Here is a 24,615-nt window from a genome sequence, read left to right as displayed (position 1 = left end):
TAGAAATTTTATAATTTAGTGTCTCAAAAGTGAAAATTGTCATGTAATAAGTTATGATATTTATAAATTTGGGAGAAAATATATTTATAATTGAATATTTGGAACAAAAAAGCTCGATATAATCTTGAAAGTATTTAATCAAAGAGTTTGATCTGGTAATTTTTCTTGATTAATTTTTCTGCATAATCTAGAATATTTCTCTATATTTTCCTTTTTTTTCTCTCGTATTTTTTTTTATTTTTTTATTCTTTAACTTTTTTGGGGGCTTTTGATAGTTTCCAAAAATAAATATTTAAAGAAAAAAAAAGGAAAACAATAGATTTAATCTACAACAATTAAGAATTATCTTTTGTACAATATATGCTTATTATTCTAAGAAGAAAGAGGGTTAAATGTCATCACTAATAAACTTTTATACCAATATGTCATCACATGGTAACTTTTATACCAAAACGTCACCGGTGACTAACTTTTATGCCAATTTGTCACAACTTGCTAACTTTTATACCAATTTGTCGCCGGAGATAACTTTTATACCAATATGTCACAAGGGTGCTAAGTTTTATACCAATTTGACTAATTGGCCGTAAAATTGTGTATATGTTACTCCCTCCGTTTTTAAATACTTGCTCCAATTTTCTTTTCTGACCGTTTTTAAATACTTGCTCTATTTTCTTTTTTTAGAAAGCTTTTACAATATTTTATTCATTTCTCACACTTGGTGGGCCCAACATAATACTCTCTCTCCTCCTATTCTTTCACTATTTTTGCTTTTCACAATTTTTTATTTTTCAACGACCCCACTACCTCTATATTTTATTACTTTCTCCAAATTCTTCTAAAACTCCGCGCATGAAGAAATGGATCAAGTATTTAAAAACGGAGGGAGTATCATGTAAGGGTCTGTTCACTTTAGAATTCAATTCAATTCAGCTTCTATTTTTCTTCTCTCGGAAAATATATAGTTTAGTTCAGTACAGTTCAATTCAGTTCTAACCAATTTAGTTCAATTCAATACATGTGAACAAGTCCTAAGTATGCGTTATGAGTTGTCAAAGGAGAATTAATCATTTAAGACTTTAAGGTTTAACTATAGTCCATAGATCATAAGTTCATGATGCAGCATAAATAATTTACCATTTATGTTTAATTTTCTTCTAAAAAATGTACTTAGAACTATGTCTGTGTTTGGAATTGATAGCTATTACTCTCTCCGTCCCTAAATTACATTCCTCTTTCTAGCATTTATTCCTCACATTATAGAGAGAAAGAAGAATGTAATTTAGGAACGGAGAGAGTACCTTTTAAAAGAGAGTTATATTTGTCATTTTAGGCATTTTCATGATTATATATCAATTATTAAAATTATTTTTTTTACACATTTCCCTCATATATTTATATTTTCCATACAGTTATCCTCATTCATAAATAGTTTTGAACGAGAATTCTCGAGTTATTTAGCTTTTAGCTTAAATCCGCCCCTTGTCACACATAGCCATGTAGTAAACACGGGGACAACTATTGAGTTAAAAACAACTAATAATGTAATCTTAGCCATGTAGTAAACACGGTGACAACTATTGAGTTAAAAACAACTACTACCTCCGGTTCTTATTACTCGCAACAAAGGAATATTATATGTCTCACAAATAATACCCCTTTGCTGCGAGTAATAAGAACCGGAGGTAGTAATAATGTGGCTAAGAGCCCAGAAAAACTAACTTTTTGTAGCTAAAAAAACTCGGGTATTATTATAGCATAAGAACAGCTAATCGAAGTCGATCCAGAGTCACAAACATTACAACCACATAGAAAGCAGAACACCAACATAAGATTAAGTGCATAAAACTCTAATACAGCAAGACAGTACGTCAGTACACAGGCTGATTATATTATAGCACGCCTTAAGTTTGTTTCTGCAAGGCCAAGGACTTTCCCCAAGAAGGCCTAGCCAAGATATCCTTGCTCCAAGCGCTCACATGAGGGCGTTCATCGAACAACTTCTTCTCTTTAGTACCGAGCACGTAATGCAGGGTAGGCAAGTGATGAAGATCAGCCAAAGTGAAGGAATCACCAGCCAAATACTTGGACTTAGACAAACGAGCCTCGTAGACATCAAGGATCTTAACCAACTTAGCTTCGTTCTCTTCAACTACAGCGTTGTCGGTTTGCATACCAAACATGCTCTTGTAAACAAGCTCCCAAGCGAGTTTACTGGCTACTGGATCAAATTGGTGAGCCTCGACTTCCATCCAAACAGCTAGGTCGGCCATTTCCTTTCCTTTGTTGTACACAAGAGGAGTTCCCTTGCTTTCATAGTTGTATGCTATGTATTTTGTAATGGCCCTTGACTCTGTTTCAAATATGAACATTTCGTATCAAAACATGAGAAAGACAATCAAAGCATCGCTATTCATGTTTGTTTAGGTATAATGCCTTACCAAATAGCTTGACATCTCCATCTTCGAGAGCTGGTACTTGACCAAATGGCTGCAATTATACGAGTAAATCAAGTGTCTTCTAGAGAACCAAATCTAAACTATGAAGACTAATGGAAACCAAACACGACTATAACGCCTCAGAAGCGTCCATTAGCAAAATTCTTTTAAAAATTGGTTATCATTTTTATAGAATTCCAATAGGATTAAAGTTTAGATTCTAGAAGGTGGGGTATAGTAAATCATTGATTACTCATCAATTATAATGGTGAATGTTATAATAATATACTCGTACAAATTAATTATATAACCAAAACACCACTCCTCCCATCACTTTCTATACTATGGGCCTATGTTGTTTCCTCACTACCAATTACAACCACTAATAAAACCAGATATGTAACCACTACATCGTCCTTTATCTTATAGAAATCTCTTTAAAGATTTTGAACATACAATAATTCAAAGTACCAATAAAAAAATATTATTAAAAAACATTTGAGGACGCGCAGCTAATTAAAATTATCTATATTAGGACATACTCTCATTTATTAAGCTGAGTTGAAATGATTTGTTTATGAGAGAAGGAAATTAGAAACTAAACTGAATTAAAATTAAGCTAAATAGGACAGACCCTTATTGTTTTAAATGTTACACTTGCATGTACTAGTGTGAAACTGTTTCTGATAAAATATGGTATTTTTTTTTTTTTTGAAACCGAGTGGTCAAATTGGGTGTGAAAGTCAAAGTTATAACAAATAGTCAATTCGTTGTCAAAACGTGTCGATTTGTTATAACTCTTCGTATTACTTTATGTACATCAATTGCATGTGATTTTATAAACCTTCTTTAGTTCCCTTAATTTCTCCACTTATTTCAGATAAGAAAATTAGTTTTGATCAAGGTTAATAGATTTATATAAACTCAAAAAAGAAATTTTATACGGAGTATAAGATAGATTAAGAAAAATTTAAATAAGTTGTGAATAGAACACATATAAGTTAATCATTTAAATTTGATGAATAACATATTTTTCTTATGGTACTAGAAAGAAAAAGGATGACAATCATGACACTAACAAAATGCCTTTAATAATACGAGAAGTTGGAATAATTATCTTTGTTTTAGAGTCAAAATTTGACTTTTTTTTTGACAAAAAAATTTGACTTGATTGACTTAAAAAAAATCTAATTTAAATTTCAATCGTCCATTTGAATAAATAATTTAGAATGACTCGAGTTAAAACTTAAATCCAACTCCCGAACATCTAAATTAACACCTCTATTGTTATTATACCTATTTTAAATGATATTCTACTTGATTTTTTTTTATTTTTATTTTTTTTGGGGTTCAACATTAATCTAGGTAGAATAGGTAAATCCACACAAAATCTAAAATAAAGCACTTAGAAATAGAGAGCAAATAAAACTTTAGATATTAATAATAATAATAACAAATCAAAGCATGAGAATTATGGACTAAATAATATAATCATAAATCATTATTATATTAACCATAATAGATGTAACCATCCGTTCCAAAACAACAAATTTTATTATTTTTTAAAAAATAAATTCAATTCATTAATAAAAAGTCATATGGAAGAGATCGAGTTTAACAAAAAAACTTACGTTAAGGGAGATAAAAGGCTCTTGTTTATGAGCACCGGATTTCATATCGATGGTAACAAATTCGAAATCGAGCTCTTTCTCATGAGCTGCCGCCACGGCACGGAGGGTGGCGGTGGACATAGGGCTTCCATGAATCTTAATTCCCATGTCTAATACTAGAACTCTAGAATCTTAATTTTTGTAAAAAATTTGAGAAGAAAAGCTTTGATTATTTCGTCGATGAAAAATGTGAAGTCACAAAGTAGAAAATTTATAGTTGGAGTTATGAGTGTCTAGAAGTCTCCACGTAACGTTTAATTCCTTTATTTGTGTTATTCTGTCTTCTTTTTCTATATTTTAAAACATGTTCTAGTAAAGTTTACTTTGACTTTTCTAGCGGCATCTTACGTCTATAATGACGTACGAAATTTAAATCTCTTCGGGTTGGTAGTAGGAGTAGTGATGACTGTCCGTCCGTTATTTTGTGATGACTGTCCGTCCGTTATTTTTTTTCTCCTGTATTGAACCATGGGTCAAATTTTTATAACTTTGACGATAAAGAGTATGTTCTCATTGAGTATAATAAGCTGAATTAAACTAAATTTATTAAAACCGAACTTATTAGAGTTGAATTGAATTGAAATGAACTAAAATGAATATTTTATGAAAGAAGGAAATTAGAAGCTGAACTAAACTGCACTAATTAGAGCTGAATTGAACTGAACTGAAAATAATCTGATGAGAACAGACCCTAATTATCAGTAATCTATAAAAAATAATATGGTTACGTAGAATCTTGTTAAATTCGTATCATTATATATTTTTTATTAATATAAAAGTTTTTAAGAATTTTTACGCGCATGAAATAAAGATAAATACGGTTTACTCCATCTGTTTCGCATTAGTAGCAACACTTTCTATTTTCGAACGTTTCATGTTAGTTATAACACTACTATATTTAGAAAGGACCCATCATTATTTTATAATCCCACTAACCCAACTTTCACAAATATTTTATTATTTCTCTTTCTTACCAATCCCACCAACACTACTTACAACGCATCAACCACTCTATTATCTAATACTCCCTCGTTTTTAAGTAGTTGCTCTATTTCAACTAAAATTAATAAAATAAGACTTATATTGGGTCCACTAGGTGAGAGAAATTAATTAAATATTGTAAAAACTTTTCAAATAAGAAAGTAGAACAAGTATTTAAAAACGGACGCATATGATTAATAGAGCAAGTATTTAAAAACGGGGGGAGTAGCTGCTATTTACTTGTCATATAAATAGCAGCTATGTACTAATACTTAACCAAGAAAAGTAGATATCGCATGATATTATACACTTAAGTTGGGATTAGGAGGTTGTTAGGTGTCTAATCAAGTGTGACATGAGCTTTAAATAAAGGTAATAGTACAATTTTTTACCATAAAAATGTTTCTTTTATAGTGTATTGCAAGTTTGCAACTATTTTGATAGTTCCATTTAAAAGAAATGTTGCAAATATAAATAAACGGAGGAAGTATTAACTAACAAAGGAAGTAACTCATTTATATAAAGAGTCTTTTTTTTTTGACATTGGCTTAACAAAACCGAATTAAAAACTTTGTTTGGCATTGTTTTCTGTTTTCAATTTTCTGTTTAATTGAAAACAAAAAACGAAAAACAAGAAACAAGAAAAAGGTGTTTCCACTTTTTTGTTGTCATCAATTTTCAAAATTATCATTTTTTTAAATAAGTTTGACTAATTTTTGTTTCATTATATGACTTATATCATATGAGTTTGAAACCCAAAAAACCTAAAAAACAGAAAACCACATCAATGCCAAACGAACCCTTAAAGTGTTACTTTGTATAACAACTCTATTTTTTTTTTTTTTTTTTTTTTTTGTGTGTGTGTAAAAAAAAACCTATTTAACAAATTATGATCGACAAATACTCTTTTCGTTTAAAAAATTACTTAGCACCTATGTATGCATTTGGAATTGATAGCTACTACCTCAGTTCCTGAAAAAGAGTTATGTTTGTCATTTTAGGTGTTCGATCTCATAATTACGTTTAAGTTATTTTCTAAATTAAAATAATTTTTTTACACATACATTTCTCTAAAATATACCTATTTTTCATGCAATTATCCCCATTTATAGTTAATTTTGCGTGAGACTTTCAAAGTTCAAAGTTTTATGAAGGGATTATGTAACACCCCAATAGTTCTTTCTTTAAACCTGTGACGACCCTGAACAATATTCAAAGAAATTACTGGCGTGCTACCGCCACGTGTTCAAACGTTAAGTTAAGGTTTTTTCAGAAAATAGCAGCGGAAAAACTAAATCAATTATATATAAGTTTCAAAATCAATAACCAAAACCAAACAAAATCTTACAACTTGGAACCATTAAGGCCCTTATTCAAAACTCAAACCAATAGAGATAGTATGAAAGTAAAGTTGAGTTTAAATAACTTTAAAAGTAAATAACAATAAAAATAAGAAAAGTAACCAACACTCCGCTCAAGATCTCACCATCTAGAAACAAATGCTGCATGTGTAAGAACCAGTGGTTAATCTGCTCCCCAATATTACAATTGTAAAAATTGGATCATCACATGGTCATTGAAAGGCGAAGGCCATGACCAAAGAAAGACACACTAAGCACGCAAATAACAAAGCTGAGTACATACAACCTGCAAAATATAAAAGAAATCCCTAACATGCTACTAATAATAAATCATCACGCATCATTAGTTTATAGACTCGACACATGACTCAATTATTTATCTATTACTAAGACTCCATTGATTAATATAATAATAGGTAAATCATTATTTTTATTCATTGGATTACGCAATAGACAAGGTTTTCCAACCCATGCTCAATTTGGAACATCAATAAAAGAAAAACTCCATGCCTCCTTTCGGAAACATCAATAAACATCCAACAACCACAGGCGCGACTCCGTGACCGTAGTTAGTATGAGATCTCACCTAACTCCTAGTTTTTTAAAAAAAATATTTGAAATAAAAGACTCGTAGATCAGACGACCTCGAGAAAATTGCACGGCTAATACCCCATGTACCCCAACCCTTGATTGTCATTACTCAAGATGTGCACCAATCCAGAGTTTTATTGCTCATTCATCTTGCACTTTACGTGATTTACAGGTTTATACTTGGTGATGACTCATATGCATAACAATACAAACATTCCAATAACAATTCAATCAAGCAAGGCAAGTTTCCAATTTCAACTCTTGATTTATTATTGACAAACAACATTTATTATTTAATCCTTTAACTACCTCGGTGTATAAACACCTTGAGTGCATAAGGCACCCCACAAACTTAACCTCGTCATATAAGACTTAAATTCTTCCTTTACTCATCCTGTTTGCATAATCATGAATAAGTAATAAATTAATCATTACACCAATCACATACCTTTTCCTCTAAGCGCACCTTGCATAATTTGAGCACAAATAATACTTGTAATATAAAATAGTGCACATCATATGAAATTTCTGGTTATTATTTTTTTTTAATTTCTGGTTATTTTTTTAAAACCCTAACCACCACCTCCAATCTTGTCCTTGCTCCGACTAGAACCACCACCATCTTCACCTCCCGCCGTTCTGCAGCCGGTAATTGTACCTTTATTATATATATATATATATATATATATATATATATATATATATATATATATATATATATATATATATATATACACACACACACTTTTTATTTTCGAATAAAAATTGACATTTTAGTTTTTACTATTTGTAGGATTTGAACATTTACTTGCTTTGAATCTCAATAAAAAGTGCAGATCTAGAGGTTAGTGACACTATAATTTTTAAAATTCTTAGTTTAGTTTATTCAAGTTTTTATTTTAAGTTACTTTAGTTTGGTTTATTTTATTATAATAATGGTTGAAATGTTAGTTTAATTTAGTTTATTATAATAATGTAAGACATGACATGTGAATTTGCTTTGATTTAGTATAATAATGTATGACATGATATGTTAGTTTAGGTTGATATTTTATTATAATAATGTACGACATTATATGTTAGTTTATATTGGTTAAGTTTAGTATAATGATGTATGTTAGTTTAGTTTAATTTATTATAATTTAATAATGTATGTTAGTTTTGTTTAATTTAATATAATGTTCATTAGTTTTGTTTAGTTAATGTAATGATTAATAATTTTTTGTATCAAATTAATTATGAATATTAATTGTTTATATATGATTATTTATATTAATTTAATGATGATTATGATATATTTGGTTTACTTATAATTATTATTATAATTTAATTAATTGTGTTCTTTACTTTATAATGGTTGTGTTATTTGCTTGGCATATTTTAAAATGAGCGTGTTATAATGATGGATGTGTTATAATGAATGTGTTATAACAATGGATGTGTTTTTGGCTTTATATATTTTTGAATGAATCATTTGCATAATCATCAGCCTAGATATCCGTTCAAGGCATACTCATTAGGAGTATGTCTAGAATAGTCCCCGGTTGGGACTGTCCTTAGATGTTTATTCTCACTTAGGTGGTGAATGTATTCCTTGTTATTGATTCTAGGGATTATCCTGGTTTGTCATTTCTCTACAATGTTCTCTGGGTACATATGACGGGTTATCTAATAGCCTAGATCGTGTACTTGGAGAACTTAAGGGAAATGCTGCTGGATTTTCCATGCAATTGAAAACCTGGCATACATTCGCTAGTGAGATTAAATGTCCAAGGATGGGTTAGGTTGGAGTGATAAGGACCTTTGGACATCATTTACAATCTTATTTTCATATTCATAAGATTTTTATGGATAATGAATATTCAATACGCATTGTGAGTAATGTGATTATACATATTCGTGAGTTGTGTAGAAGTTGTAATCATGAAACGAACATAACGTAGCTGGATGTATGAAAGGAAGGTTGGACATTCTATTAATCCGGAATTTATGAAAGGGATAAATGAATTCCTTAAATACGTGGAAGATCATCCCGAGAGCAGCAACCCGAATGAAGTTAGGTGTTGTAGACACCTAAAAATGTCTCCCCAAAACCAACCCCGATGATGAACAACCTTTCACCGCCATTATTGGTCGGGTTGAGTATTTAATTTTTGGAGTGCTTAAATCCATATTTACATTTCATAAACCAACCCAATTCCTAGCCCATTTCCCCAAACCATAACTTATTTTCCTATTTTCATGCCTTAAAACCCAAAATAATTCATTTCGTGTCCTTTAAAATCATTCATTTTGTGTCCTTTTTATAAAAACGTTTATTCCAGTTTATTTTGGTCCATAATATGGGTCCATTGATTAAATAGTTGGATGGGTCTTGAAAATAGATTTCCAACGATATATTATAAGCCCAAATCCGAGTTATAACGAATAAGTTATGGCCAAAATATTAAATTGAGCCCAAACCGAACCTAAGCCCACCTTATCTACGACCCAATGATCATGTGGAGGGTCCAAATTATTTAATCCAATTCCTAAACCAATCAGGATTAATTAAAAGCTTCTATAAGTTTCTAAAAGATCTTGATAATCCTTTTTGAAAAGATAAGACTAAATAGTTTGAAATTTAATAAAACTTTTCTTTTTGAAAATCCTATTTTTATCCGAATTGAAAGACGTTCAAAGATAGAAAGATATTATTTTCGTGCCTCATAGTTTTTATCCAAATATTAGATGGTTGGATAGCCCTTTAAATTATCTTTCCAATGATATATTATAATATCAATTCTGAGCTATAACGGAAAAGATATGAATAAAATGTCAAACTCTATCCAAAACTGACACCGTCTCACTATTTCGGCCATATCTTTTATTGTATAAAATATTTTAATCTGATTCTAATTGTTTTAGAAAGTAGACTTCAACAGCTTTCCAACAATATCTTATTCATCTTATTCCGATTTTTGGATCAAAAGATATGATAAAAACAAAAACCGCAAAAACTACAGTCTATCGAGTTTTATTCCGATTTAATTCGGATCTTATCTTAATTCTTCGACCCTTCTTTTTTCTCTATAAATAGAGGTCATATCTCCCCTTTTCCATTCATCAACAAGTTTGATCATCAAATAATTCTTTTCTCCCTCTTTATCCTAAACACAAGCCTCCCTATTCTATCATTTCTTCCTTAAGCACTCCAAGGAGTCCATACAACACCCAAAGTTCTATACTTAAACCAAGGTGTGAAATGTACAAATAACTGAGGGTTTGGACCAAATTAACCCTACTTTTTATTTAATTTAATTTAATTGTTTCAATTTGATTTATTTTTATTGAAGTTACTAACAGTTTATTCATGATGTAGCAATTCAAGGAAGCGCGGAAAGTGAGTAATTAATCACTTAATTACTCTTATTTTTATTCTTGTTGCTAGTAAATGATTAGGTTATTTTATATTTGATTTGACTAACACTATTATTGTTAAATTGCTTCCAATATTGATGTTATTCTATTATTATTTTGATCACCATATTGCATGTTAAAGGCATATGTAATTGAAAATCACGCCTAATAAGATAATTTGGACAACCGGTTTAGGTTCCTTTTTAATCTTGTTGTTTAATCAAGTGATCACAATATTTTAGAATTATGTGTTGCATTAATATTAAACCAATTTAGCATAATAATAGTTTGGAGCAAATTGAATCTTTGTTTGCATGCCTTTGAGATCGCAGGAATCACTTTTCACTATAAGAATCGAGTAGAGGCCAATACGGGCGAATGTGACTCCATGACTCACTTCGTACCATCATCCCTGATCCTCCTTTCGTGGTTCTGAACCGTATGGAGTTAGTAATCTCATGGATTATGAATGGGGTGTAACCTTCACGGGTCAATCATTGTTGCCTATCGTTGTCCCTTATCGTGGTTGCCTTTTTATGATCCGTGAACGGTTTACAAGTTCCTTAAAAACTTGTTGGCGGCTCCCTACTTTCCTTGTCCCTAATCGTATATGTCAATTCCCACTTCCTATGAGTGCCAAGCATATTCACAACATGCTTTTACGTAGGCGCACTTTGAGCGACGCCTACAGGTATCCATGTTTTAAATGTAAGAACAAACGGCTATGGGATGCGAAAACGGTTAAAATTCATTTTTACCGCAAGGGTTTTGTGCCTATGAGTGGATGTGTCATGGGGAAGGGTTTCCGGGAGTTCCTGAAGGGCTGTCAAATGAATACCGTGAAATGGTTTTCGATGCTTTTGGTCATAATGAAGATCAAGGGCATTATGAAGAGGCAGAAGAGGAGCCTAATGCACAAGCTAAGCATTTTCTGGATTTGTTAAAAGCTTCCGAACAACCATTATACGAAGGGAGTTCATTGTCTGTGTTAGAGATGGCTGCCCGAATTACTAGTCTTAAGTGTGAGTATAATTTTCCCTATAGATGTGTTGATGGATTTGCTCCTTTTGTTAATGAGGCTATTCCTAACAACAACCATATGGCCGATACATTCTATGAGGTGAAGAAGATTGTAAAGGGGTTGAAGTTGCCTCATGAAAAGATTCATGCATGCCCAAAAGGATGTATGCTATTTTGGAAGGATGATGTTCAGCTATCTACATGTCGGGTGTGTGTTAGAGACCGATACAAGAAGACTTCCAAAGGTAGCTTAGTGCCTTTGAATGTTTTAATTTACTTTCCGATCACACCGAGATTGAAAAGACTCTATGCAACTAAGAACATTTCGGAGGAAATGACATGGCATTCGAAAAATCCTCGAGTTCAAGGCACAATGGCGCACCCTAGTGATAGTGAAGCTTGGAAGCACCTCGACAATTGCTTTCCAGAATTTTCCAATGAGCCTCGTAATGTTCGACTTGGCTTGTTTACAGATGGTTTTGCTCCTCATGGTAAGTTTGGGGGACAATATTCTTTGATGGCCTGTCATATTAACCCCATATAACTTGCCTCCCTCAATGTGTATGAAAAGACAATTCATGTTCCTTTCATTGCTCGTTCCTGGTCCTAAGAATCCTAAGGGCAATTCGGATGTGTATATGCAACTGTTAGTAGAAGAGTTGAAACAATTATGGGAAGTTGGCGCAAATACTTATGACATTTCAAGGAAACAAAATTTCAATCTTCGAGCAGCCATCCTTTGGGCTGTTAGTGACTTCCCAGCTTACAGTATGTTGTCTGGTTGGACCACTACGGGTAAGAAGGCTTGTCCTTATTGTATGAATAAAAGCAAAGCAGTTTGGTTTGAACACGGTGGCAAAGTTTCTTGGTTTGATTGCCATCGCCAATTCCTTCCAACAGATCACCCTTTTCGAAAAAGCAAAACTGTGTAAAAACAAAGTCAAAAAAGGTTCACCGCCACACATCATGTCAAGTGAGGAATTGTGGGAATGTGTGAGACACCTTCCAAAGGCAACTGAGGGGCCGGAGGAACTGAAACACCTCAAAAAAGCTAAAAAAGGGTGGTTCAAGCAAACCTCGTTGTGGGAACTTCCTTATTGGAAGCATTTGCTCATTCGTCACAACTTGAATTTCATGCACATTGAAAAGAACTTCTTTGATCAGTTAGTCCACACCATAATGGATGTTAAAAAGCATACATGTGACACGCCATCGGCTCGAAATGACATTGCCAAATATTGTAAACGGCCACAACTTCATATGCATGAAGATGATAGAGGAAAAGAGTTCATGCCAAAAGCCCCATTCGCTCTTGACAAGGCTCAAAGAAAAGTGTTATGTGAATGGGTTAAACAGTTGCGTTTTCCAGATGGATATTCCTCCAATTTGAGCAGATGTGTGTAGATTTACAAGCCTGTAAGCTTCATGGAATGAAAAGCCACGACTGTCACGTGTTCATGGAAAGGTTGTTGCCCACTGCTTTGAGGGAATTGCTCCCTACCCATATTTGGAATGCGGTTACAAAGATTAGTCAATTCTTCCGTGATTTTTGTTGTTACACACTCATAGTTAGTGACATGGAGCTATTAGAGAAAAACATAGTTGAAATCCTTTGCAATCTTGAGAAGTTTTTCCCTCTTGCATTCTTTAACTCTATGGAGAATTTACCTATTCATTTTCCATATGAGGGCAAGTTATGTGGTCCTGTTCAATATAGATGGATGTATCCCTTCGAAAGGTAAATCAAAGTCCCATTAACTTCTTTCATACAAACCCTTCATAGTCATGGCCTATTTACGTAATTATTTATACTAATTTAAATGCAGGTTCCTTAATCACTTGAAACGTAAAATTGGGAACAAGGCTCGAGTTGAAGGTTCAATATGCAATGCTTATCTCACCGAAGAGATAGCAAACTTTTGCTCAAATTACTTTCAGGCGTCAGTTGACATAAAAACTCGGGATCTTGGTCGAAATGTGAATGTAGACGTGAAATCCACATTGGACAACGCTGACTTACCAGAGTTGTTCTTGGTGGATAGCGGTCGTGTCTCAACTGAGGGTAAAAATCGGTACTTAGATGAAAAGGAACTCGAGTGTGCTCATTTGTTCGTTTTACAAAACTGCGGCATTCTTGGTGAATACGAAAGGTATACGTGCTAAGGATTGAATTTTATTCATAGTTTTGAAGAATTAATTTGGTTGAATTACTAATTTATCTCGTGTAATTGATCTAATAAGAAGTTTGAGGACTACTTTCTTAGTACCTGCCCTTTTTTGCGTAGAGAAGAAGTCATGGAGAAATGTGACGTCAAATTCTCTATTGGTATCACCATAAGGTGATAGAATGGTTCTAGTTGGTCTTTAAATATGACTTTTAGATATTGCAATTCACTCTAATTAATTTTTTCTATTGTGACGTAAATAGGTGGTTGAAGAGAAACCAAATTTGGATGTCCTCCAAGCATTGTGCATGTGTCCTTTCAAGCGTGTTCGAACTTGGAGGCAGATTTTTGTTGGTGGATTTAATTTCCATACACATTCCTATGGTAAACACAAGTCTACGATGAATTATGGTGTTTGTGTGTCTAGTGAGGACGGTGGAGAGTACTTTGGCATTCTAGACGATGTAATTGAACTTGTCTACACTGGTCCAAAAAAAGAGTATAAGACTATACTATTTAAGTGTAGTTGGATGGATTGTGGTAGGGGTATGAACATACATGAACAATACAAGCTTGTCGAAGTGAATCATACTAAGAAATACCCCAAGTATGATCCCTTCGTATTATCTTATCAAGTGACCCAAGTGTACTACACATCCTACCCTAGCCTAAAACGGGATCAAGTTCAATGGTGGTCTGTATTTAAAACATAAACAAGGTCAGTGGTTGATGCTCCAGTAGACCTTGAGTTTTTGCAGGCACCGTCCCCATTAGTACATGCAACACTTTGTCCACCGAATGACATTCCTGACTACGACCCAGTTGAGGATGCTGACGAAGATGATGATGGCGACTTAATAATCTCAAGCGAATCAGATGATGAATCCAGCGTCGACTCTAGTGACAGTGACGAGGATGATGACATCGATGTGTTTTTAGATGATAGTAGTGATAATACCAGTAGTGGTAGTAGCGATGAAAGCCACGACTAGGATAATGTGGTTGTTATTGTAAAATAAATAGGATGCATTTGCTTGTACTTTGAATGTAATTGTTGGTTTAATTTGATTGTTATTGTAAAACCAATTAAAGAGTTTGTCGTTCTACTTTATTTCTTTTACATCTCATTGTACTATTATTTTTTGTAATGTTAATAATATCATAGCATGTTACTAACATTTTTTTTCAAGTGGCAATGGCGGGAGGGAAAAAAGGAGAAACATCGAAGAGAAGAAAGGGATAGGAGAAAAGACAAGTTTTGATATATGATGATGACGAGGAAATGGAGGACGCGAAAGATTTGGGTGACAACGAGGATCCTCAAACACAGATGCAGATTGAGCATCATGAGCAACAACTTCAGGGGCAACAAGCCTCACAGTCTTCTGAGAGGGTGGTAATAGACCCTGCCACGTGCTTGAATGTATTAGTTGTTATTTCAATCCCTTTGTATCCATATTTTATATCATGACCTATAGATTACTCTAACATGAACTACTTATTTTCTTTTTGATCTTGATGTACGTTAAAATAGGTTTGATGATAAACCCGTGGTAAAGGCCATCTCCGGTACCCTAACAGGCTACTATTGAAAGCCTTGGAGGAATTACGTAGAGGTTGATGCTAAAACAAAGGAGCATTGGTGGAACTTGTTTTGCGTATGACATTTTATACTTATAATTATGTATTACTAAATGTATTGATTGAGTTTTGGTTGATAACTTTAAATGTTTGTCAATTGCAGAAGCAATGCACATGGGCACCTGAGTTGAACGACCATGTGAAGAGAACCTTCGAATCCAAGTTTGCATATCGGCTGAAGGACATGTTTCACACAATCACACACAAGATGAAAGGTGAGAAGCCGGACTGGCTTATCGAGGATGTCCACCGGAAGATGATGCACAATGTTGCTAATGATGATACGTACAAGAAACGGTCCGAACAAAACAAGTAGAACAAAAGAGGCGGATCGATGGACAATGTGGTGGAACCAACCCACTACTAGGGTTCAATTTCATCTGTACAACATGCAAAAAGGATGGTTAGTTTCTTTTTAAGGCAAGTGAAATAGGTAACAATTGTGGTATACATTGAAATGACAAGTTTAATTTGTTTTGGTGCATGTACATTCAAAGGTAGCAAAAAACAAAGGGCAGTTACCTACTGCACATGAGCTTTTCATGAAGACACACTTCAAGGAGGTCCCTGGGAAAGAAATGGTGCCTGCAAATGCCAAAACCAAAAACATTGCGGTAACAACTCTAATATAATTTTGTATCTAAACTTATTATGTTGGCTTAAACTTAAAACTTAGAACGTAGCTTCTTTTAAGTCAATTGAAGTCAAATTTACTTGTAAATATGTAATTATGAGGTGGTTTGAGAAAGAGTAACATCATCAGTTAAGAAATGAAGAAAATAGGCATGTAAGAAGCCATTTTGGCTTGAAATGGCTTCATTTTGAGGATATGGACCCACAAACTTAGATATTTGCTTCTTTAATGTGATTTCAAGTCATAATCTCTAATACAATGTAAATATGAGATGGTTTAAGAAAGAATGAGTTCAAAAGTTAAGAAATAAACAAAATAAGCATGTAAGAAGCAATTTTGGCTTGAAATGGCTTCATTTTGAGGATATAGGCCCATAAACTTAGAAATATGCTTCTTTTATGTGATTTAAAGTCATAATATGTTATAACTATGTAAATATGAGATGGTTTGAGAAAGAATGAGTTCAAAAGTTAAGAAATAAACAAAATAAGCATGTAAGTAGCCATTTAGACTATGTTTTCTTTATATTTCTATGCTCCTTTGTAGTCGTTTATGTCGTGTTTTTAGAGAATAATGCTCGATTCGCGTGTTTTTGTGTTAGTTTAGAGAAATGCATGCTTTTAATGGATTTCTTATCATTTTATTCATTTCTCGGCTATTTCTCTTGCTTCTCCGTTTATTTGTCTTGTTTTGTAGGTACGTCGCGGGCTATTTGCATGGGAATTGAAAATAGCACCCACTAGGATCAATATGCACTTTTCGGAATTGAATTTGAGTTTGAAACAAAGGAAAACGAAGGATTGCAAAGTATCAATAGGACCTTTGTGCATTGTTTTAGTCATATCTGAAGTTCTACAGATTAGATTAGGGTGATTCAAGTTGGGTTGGAAAATAGACTTGAAGAGCTTTCCAGTGATAGGTCGCAAGCCTTCATAAGATTCATAGATCGGAAGTTACAGCCTTCTGAATTTGGGCCTGGAAAACTGCCGCGGGCGCGGGCTACAGTACCCGCGGGCGCGGGGTTGCTGCAGCTCCAAAACTGTCGTATTTGGGCAGTAAGCACCCGCGGTTGTCCCGAGGGATCCCCGAGGGCGCGGGCTTGGGCCGCGGGCGCGGCTATCGGGGAGTCCGTTCCCCTCCGCGGGCGCGGACGATTTCTTTGCGGGCACGGGCTTCTGGGTCTTTTACGATTTTAAACTTCTTTTCTCCTTTTGTTTATATAGTTTTTGTTTTCCTTTATTCTTCATTCATGTAATTATTTAGTTTTAGAATATTTTTCTCTCTCTTAGGTTGAGAGCTTCTCTCTCTAGATTAGGCTATATTAGGAGTAGTTTTAGAGAGAGAAAGTGAGGAATTTCAATGGTGATTGAGAGATTGAAGATGCAAGTGTGACAATTGTGTTGGAGATCTTCTTAATTATCAATGAGCATTTCTAAACTCTATCTCGTTTAATTGCTTTGTTTAATTTGATGTTTGTTTGGTTTGATTTTGATGTTTGATTAGAGTAATTGTTCTTGATATTTTGTTGATTCTTGTTCTCTATAGTTGATAGTTGATTTGATGATGTTGTTTGAGTAGTTGTTGGCTAGGAATTGGGTGAAACTTGTATGATTGTTTAATTGTGATTAATTTTGGAATTGTGTTGATTAATTGTTGAGATTAAAGTGATTAATGAAGGTTTGCATGTGTGTAATTCAATTAGGCCTTTAGAATTATGCTAGATTGCATTGTAATTGCTAATGACACGAACAATTGATTTAGGGATTGCAATTGTCTATTGGTTTTGATTGTGATTCTCTTGATTTGTTATTTATAGTGAACTCTAGCTTAACAATTAGGAGATAGCTCTTTGATTCCAATTGATTGCTCTTTTCATTAGTCCTCACAACCTTTGATTGACATACTCTTCCAAGTTGTTGCAATTGACATGATTACTTGTTGATCTCGTTTCTAGTGTTTTATTTCCTTGGTTACTTGTTTTGTTAGTTGTTAGTATTCTCTCTTACCTTCGTCTTCGACCTAGCTTAGGCGCATAATTGAAAGTGCTTGAACATTACCGTTCCTTTGGGTTCGACCCTTGACTTGCCTCTATACTCGTATTTAGGTTTGTTAAGTGTTTATAAATTTAGTTTGACCGAGGGAAGATTAGATAACGACCTAGTTTCCCCTCGTCAAAATGGCGCCGTTGTCGGGGAACAGTGTCTTTGTTTGAGTGTTTTTGATTGCTTGAGTCTAGGTCTTTTTGTATATTTTTACTTTTATTTGATTTTTGTTTGTTTTGTGAAAAAAAATGGCATGTCTATCATTTCCTCAATATAGCTATGAGCCTTTTTGTGAATATTTCATTAGACTTGAGGGATTTTTTGATTATAATTGTTGTACTATTTGGGAGGCTTGTGATATTTTTTATTTTGGTTTGAATGAGCAAACTAGGGATGAAGTTTAATGCATGCATAATGGTGAATTTAGAGCATTGTCAATTGATGATGCTTGGGATTTTTATGTTTGGTTTGCTAGGGATGTTTATGATATGGGTAATCATGAGTCTAATATTGATATGCAATGTCTTGATTCTTTTAATACTAGCATGAATTCCCATGATTTGTCACATGAGCCCTTAAGTGAACCTAGAACACATGATTTCAACTTTATTTCTCCTTTTGTTCATGATAATGAAGTGCAAGCTCAAGTTGATGCTAATGGTGTGTTTCAATATTCTTCATTATTTACCATGCCTTCTTGTGATGTGCTTCATTCCCTTAATGATGAATCTCATGTTATAAATTGTGCCCCCACTCCCCAATGTGATGTATATGCTCATGATCTTAATGTTGATTCTTCCAATATTGGTTGTACTTCTTCTTCTCTTGTTGAGCCTCAACCTTCTACATCTTTTGAATCTCTTGTTGATACATTTGAGTCTCAAATTAGGCGCATTGAGCTTGATAATGAGTTTGGGCCTAGTAAGGAGATGATTCTTAATTCTATGAGAGGTCAATTAGAGATAATGAAAAAGAATGAGGAGCGCATTGAGGAGGAAAAGAGAAGAGGAGAAGAGTTAGAAAGCCAATTGTCATCCGTGATGCTTGTTTATAATAAATCCCAATTTAATGTGTGTGTTGAGGATGATGATGATGATTTTGAGCAACCAAGAGAGTGTGAGGATCCTATTGGTGAGCATTTGAGTGATGGTGAAGGAGTTGAGAATGAAGAGAGTGTTGATATTGAAATTTCTAACCCTCTTTCCCATCTTGATGAGTCTCATGTGCATGTTTGTGACTCTTCTATCCATGAGTATTTCGACTCGATTGAGGTTATGACCAATGCATTCTTTGAGAGTCAAAAGAAAACCCATAGCCTTTTAAATGAGTTCATTGAGGATGCTTCATGGGAGAGAGATGAGTTTGAAATGAATTTGCATCCATTCATGCATGGTTTTGAGACCTTGGGCTTTAAAGTTGTTGAGGGAGTTGCTGTTCATAGTTGTTATGGAGGGGATTATGTTGTTCCTCTAGGAGGTTGGATGTTTGAGGGAGATGGATATCATGAGTGTTCTTCTTTTGAGGACTCTATGATTGATTTCCATGCTCTTATTGGTGATTTGAGGCATGGTGGTGAGAAAAAGTTCATTTGTGAGACCATAGCCCCTTTTCTCTTTTCTCATACCCCTTCTTCAAGAAGATTCAACCATATGCCTTACACTCCTATTTCCCTCCCTTCTTTTGTCAATGAGCCTATTGGGGACCCTCTTGTCTATGATGATTTGAATGAAGCTCATTCGTCCCAAATTGAGGAAAAGGGTGATGTTGCCACCCAAAAATATTTTGAGGAGAGTTTGCCTTCTTTTTCTTCTTGTTCTTCTTTTTCTTTTTCTTCATATTTTGTTGAAGTTTCTTTTGATTATTCCTCTTCCTTTTCTTAGCATATCTCTCCTCGTTTGCGTGCACTATCCTTGTTGCACGTACTCTTCGCGTCATTTGCCTACCTTCTCTCCTATGAAATGTGTAGTAGTGCATTTGACAAGCTCTTGCGCGCGTTGAATTATTATTTTCAAGAGCGGTCAAGCTTGGAACTTAAGCAAGCCTTTCTCGGGAAGTAACCCGTGTTTTATTGCTTTCATTTTCTTTTATTTTCTTTTTAGAATAGATTTTATCTCATGGAAATGTTTGTGTTCCTTTTGCTAGGTACATGACTTGATATACTTTGGTACTTCTATTTGGATCAAGAATCAAGGAAGATTGGCACCACATTTGCTAACATATAGAAGGCAAGATTCAATATTAGTGGTTGTTAGCTTTGAAAGGTTAAAATTGGGTCATTTGCGGGTATTTACACCCACCTAATATCCGGTAATATCCTTCCTTGCTCTTTCTCTAGTGGATGATGACTTGTTGGACATATGTTGGTTTGATTGGATTAATCTTCTTGTTTTTCCCCTCCCGTGGAATATTTGATTTATGTTTGAGCATGTTGTCTCATTCAAGATTGGGGGAGGTTATTCTATCATGTTTGGTGTAATGTTGATTCATATATGTCATGCACCTTTGTATATGCTTTTCCATGTTCTCATATTTTGAAAAACTCCAAAAAGATTTTTGTTTCTATCAAGGCAAAATTGCATTGTGTTTTGTTTTGTTATTGCTTTGGACATAATAACATTTGGACTTGTATACTTGAATGCTTTTCTTCCTAAATGGTAGTGGTGTGCACGGTTTGAGATACGTTTGGTTGATTCTAGGATAAAGCATGCTAAGGTAGTGATAAGTGTTTTATTTGTCCACTTATCATGGCATTTTTAAAACAATTTTGTTGTCATTTTCCCCTCTTTACCCCCTGTCCGACTCCTTTTTTGTGTATGATTACAGCTTTTGTCTTTCCCGATCCTTTTTATGTGTGTGTTCGTGTTTGTAGATGCAAGGAGAAATTGGTTATATAGCATGAACATGAAGAACTATATTAGAAGCAAAGCACAAGAGGAGAGGGCGTGCAACCCCTGAGGAGAGGGCGCTCCTACCCCAAGCACCACAATCTGCCTCTCTTTATTCCCATCTAGGAGAGGGCATGCACCATTGTAGGAGCGGGCGCTCCTCCCTGATCTTCCACAAACTGCCTCAAATTGCTGCAGGAGGAGAGGGCGTGCAAGAGCCAGGAGAGGGCGCTCCAGCCTTAGGAGCGGGCGCTCCTACATGTAGGAGCGGGCGCTCCTACATGCAGACCCGACTTTGGGCGGATTTTACGATGTGATTTCGGGGTGTATAAATACGACCCTTGGCTTCAGTTTTCTGCATCTTCTTCCTTGGAGAAGATCACCTTCTTCCCTTTAGTCTCCTTAGTCCCTTAGCTCTCTAAACTCTTATTAATTAGCTTAATTTCTCTCAAACTCTATCATTGAAGTAGATTAATTGAAGTTTGTATTCTCACTTTCAACATTTTCTCAACCTTGAAGCTTCATTAGTAATCTCTTTCCTCTATCTCTTACTCTTTATTTTTTGTTTTTTTTTAATTGCTTTGAATTATATATTTCTCTCTTAATCTTGGTTAATTATTGTTGCATGTTCAATCTACTTTATTCTTACTACTCTCTTCAATTTGTTAGATTTTATTTTGAACTTAGATATTGTTGTTAGAATGTTCTTTACCATGTTTAGTGAGTAGTTAGTTAGCTAGGGGTTGGGTGAAGACCCAACCAAGCCATGGGTTGATTGATATTTGTGCTTGCATGTTCATTTTGGATTGATGATTGATTGTTAAAGAATTGGTTAATTGCATGTGTAATTGGATGGCCACTTATTGCTCATGTATTCACTTCTATGCTTGCATTGAAAGATGAGGTCTAGTTGTGAGTCCTTTCTTGTATGATTATGCTAAATTGCTCTTGATTACGGTCCCTTGTTTGAATGATGTAGTAGTCTTAGTTGCGGTAATTAGGAGAGAAATCCCAATTATTTTTGCCTTAGTACTATCTCGAACCGATCGAAAGACAAACCCGAGTTAGTAGTCTACTTCCCATTGTTAAAACTTGGTTGGCCTATCTTGCTAGTTGAGTTTGGTTTAGGAATGCTTAGTGTTGTGGTTTTGAAAGAAGTGAACCTTCTCTTGTATGATTAGACCGAATTTCTATCTTGATTACGGTTCCTTGTTTGGATGATATATATGAGTTTGGTTTAGGAATGCTTAGTGTTGTGGTTTTGAAAGAAGTGAACCTTCTCTTGTATGATTAGACCGAATTTCTATCTTGATTACGGTTCCTTGTTTGGATGATACATATATATATATATATATATATATATATATATTTATATATATATATATATATATATATATATATATATTATTAGTTGCGGTAATTAGGAGAGAAATCCCAATTATTTGTGCCTTAGTACTATCTCGAACCGATCGAAAGACAAACCCGAGTTAGTAGTCTACTTCCCATTGTTAAGACTTGGTTGGCCTATCTTGCTAGTTGAGTTTGGTTTAAGAATGCTTAGTGTGGTGGCTTCGGTAGAAGACAATGTTGAGTGCCCTTTCTATCACCTAATTTGTGTACATGCTTGCTTATTATTTTGATTCATAGGTTTGGTTGGTGTCGATTCCCATTTCCTTCCCTTAGTGTTTGTCTCCATAGTAGTTATTTAATCAAACCCCAAACTTGTGACTGAACTAGATTACAACCGTTTCATATTCTCGGTGTAATACCCATTCCCTGTGGATACGATCCTTTTACCCTAGACTTGTCTTAGGTTGGTTTAGGTAGAAATATTGTTTGGCTTGAGGGTGATTGTCCAACGACCGATATATCCCTCCACTAGGTAGTTGTCTAGAACTAGGGTGATCATGAAACCGAATTCTACTTGTTTGTGGCATGTTGGTAGTTGCTCCCTATCTTCGATTTGACAACCTTAGTGAGTTTTTGCTACAACCATGTGAGATTTATATTTGTTCAAGCTTTCATCATATTCTTGCATGAGCGGCATGGGGTCCTTGACTTTGCAAGCCTAATCTATAAAGCTTGATGTATGATTCTTAAACCCGAGACCGAGCTATCTAGGGAGGAAAAAGGCACCTTTTTCGGGGTGGTATTTTTCATTTTAGGTTAGTTTGATTCATATTTGTTTTTGGGTTTCCATTTTCCTTCTTGCAACCATTTGAGCCTTATACCTTCTTTTCAAGCCACATCTTTAGTTATTTGGCCTTTTGTTTCATTTTCTTTCTATTCTTGGTTTTTTGTGAAGCAAATTGATCACGTATGGTGGAGTTTGTGGTGGATAAGTTGGAAATTTGGTTTTTATGAGTGCTAGTTTGTGATTAAGTCTTCTTTGTGAATAATGGCAAGTGTTTGAGTAAAAGCCGTGCTTAATCATAAAAGGCATGGACTAATAAATTGCATTATAGAAAAAGCCGTTTGAATTTAGCAAAAGGCGAGGACATTGCAAGTTTAAGTAAAAAAAAAAAATTTTGAAAAAAGTGAAAATTCAAAAATATTTTGATGTATTCTTTTCTCCTTCTAAGCATTGAGGACAATGCTTCATTTAAGCTTGGGGGAGAAGCGTTTACGCTTTTTGTATATATTTCTTGTGAGTATAGCTTCAAATAAGCTTGGGGGTGTTGCTTTTGCTTGGTGATTTCTTGATCGTGTTGTTAAGGATTGATCACCCTTTTGCTTCACTTTTTAGGAAAACCTCCAAATTTTAAATTTTAGCCTACCTTCACCCTTTATGCCTTATGTTACAACCTTGGGAAAGACCTTTCGACCTAGAAAGTTGAGTCACTATTCGGGGGAGGGAATCATGGGTCATTGCCTAAGGAAAGGGGATGCGAAGTCAAGATGTCGAGTAGCCCAAAAATTTGATCTTTTTCCGGTTCCTTCGCGGAATCTATGAGATGCTCACTATGAGGTGATATGAGATTAGTAGGGGGAACGCGGTAAGACCGTTTGGGATGAAAGTGGAGTTTGATAACTAGTTCCTATGCTTAGCATTTTTATGTTTCAATCAACCTTAGGTATCTTATAGCGTGCACTCCCTTACTTGTTTAGAAAGATTTGCATTCATTGTGCTTGTACATTTGCAAAAGTCCTTTCATGAACATTTGTTTGCTTTTCTTGTATTTTGTTTTCTTTTTCATGCTTTGCCTTGTTTGTATTATTATGAGAGTTATGGGTAAACTCTTAGGATACCCTTACGAGAGCATCACTCGTCCTCTAGGGCGATCTAGGGGTTTAAATGGCTTGTCTTTAGTTGCTAAAATTGACCGTGATTCCTACGAAAGTGAGTTAGTGTATATTCCCATCTTCTCTAGTTTTCTCGTTTCTTTCTTTGCTTGAATAATGTCATCATTTTTACCTTGGGTTGGATTTTGTTTTGCTCGAGGATGAGCAAAAGTTTAGCTTTGGGGAATTTGATCCGTGCCATTTATGGAACCTTTAGGCTATGTTTTCTTTATATTTCTATGCTCCTTTTTAGTCGTTTATGTCGTGTTTTTAGAGAATAATGCTCGATTCGCGTGTTTTTGTGTTAGTTTAGAGAAATGCATGCTTTTAATGGATTTATTATCATTTGATTTATTTCTCGGCTATTTCTCTTGCTTCTCCGTTTCTTTGTCTTGTTTTGTAGGTACGTCGCGGGCTATTTGCATGGGAATTGAAAATAGCACCCACTAGGATCAATATGCACTTTTCGGAATTGAATTTGAGTTTGAAACAAAGGAAAACGAAGG

The 24,615-nt window shown here is 34.4% G+C and overlaps 2 protein-coding genes across 2 annotated transcripts; one reads left to right on the top strand and one right to left on the bottom strand.

The window, feature by feature from the left end:
- Window positions 1-1,722: 1,722 nt before the first annotated feature.
- LOC110727850 (glutathione S-transferase-like) lies at window positions 1,723-4,372 on the bottom strand. The gene is made up of 3 exons (XM_021907426.1): window positions 4,070-4,372; window positions 2,442-2,490; window positions 1,723-2,353 (listed from the first exon to the last, which is right to left on the bottom strand). The coding sequence occupies exons 1-3, from the start codon at window positions 4,214-4,216 to the stop codon at window positions 1,905-1,907; spliced, it is 645 nt and encodes a 214-aa protein (XP_021763118.1). The 5' UTR covers window positions 4,217-4,372; the 3' UTR covers window positions 1,723-1,904.
- A 6,852-nt stretch (window positions 4,373-11,224) lies between these two features.
- On the top strand, window positions 11,225-12,864 carry LOC110728275. Its single transcript, XM_021907951.1, has 2 exons — window positions 11,225-11,951; window positions 12,290-12,864. Exons 1-2 carry the CDS (start codon window positions 11,225-11,227, stop codon window positions 12,862-12,864), a joined length of 1,302 nt encoding a protein of 433 aa, XP_021763643.1.
- Window positions 12,865-24,615: the final 11,751 nt, after the last annotated feature.

Source organism: Chenopodium quinoa, unplaced genomic scaffold (assembly GCF_001683475.1).
Source record: "Chenopodium quinoa cultivar QQ74 unplaced genomic scaffold, ASM168347v1, whole genome shotgun sequence".
NCBI lineage: Eukaryota > Viridiplantae > Streptophyta > Magnoliopsida > Caryophyllales > Amaranthaceae > Chenopodium > Chenopodium quinoa.
Note: the sequence above shows the minus strand (reverse complement) of the source record. Positions and strands in the feature narration are given on the sequence as shown.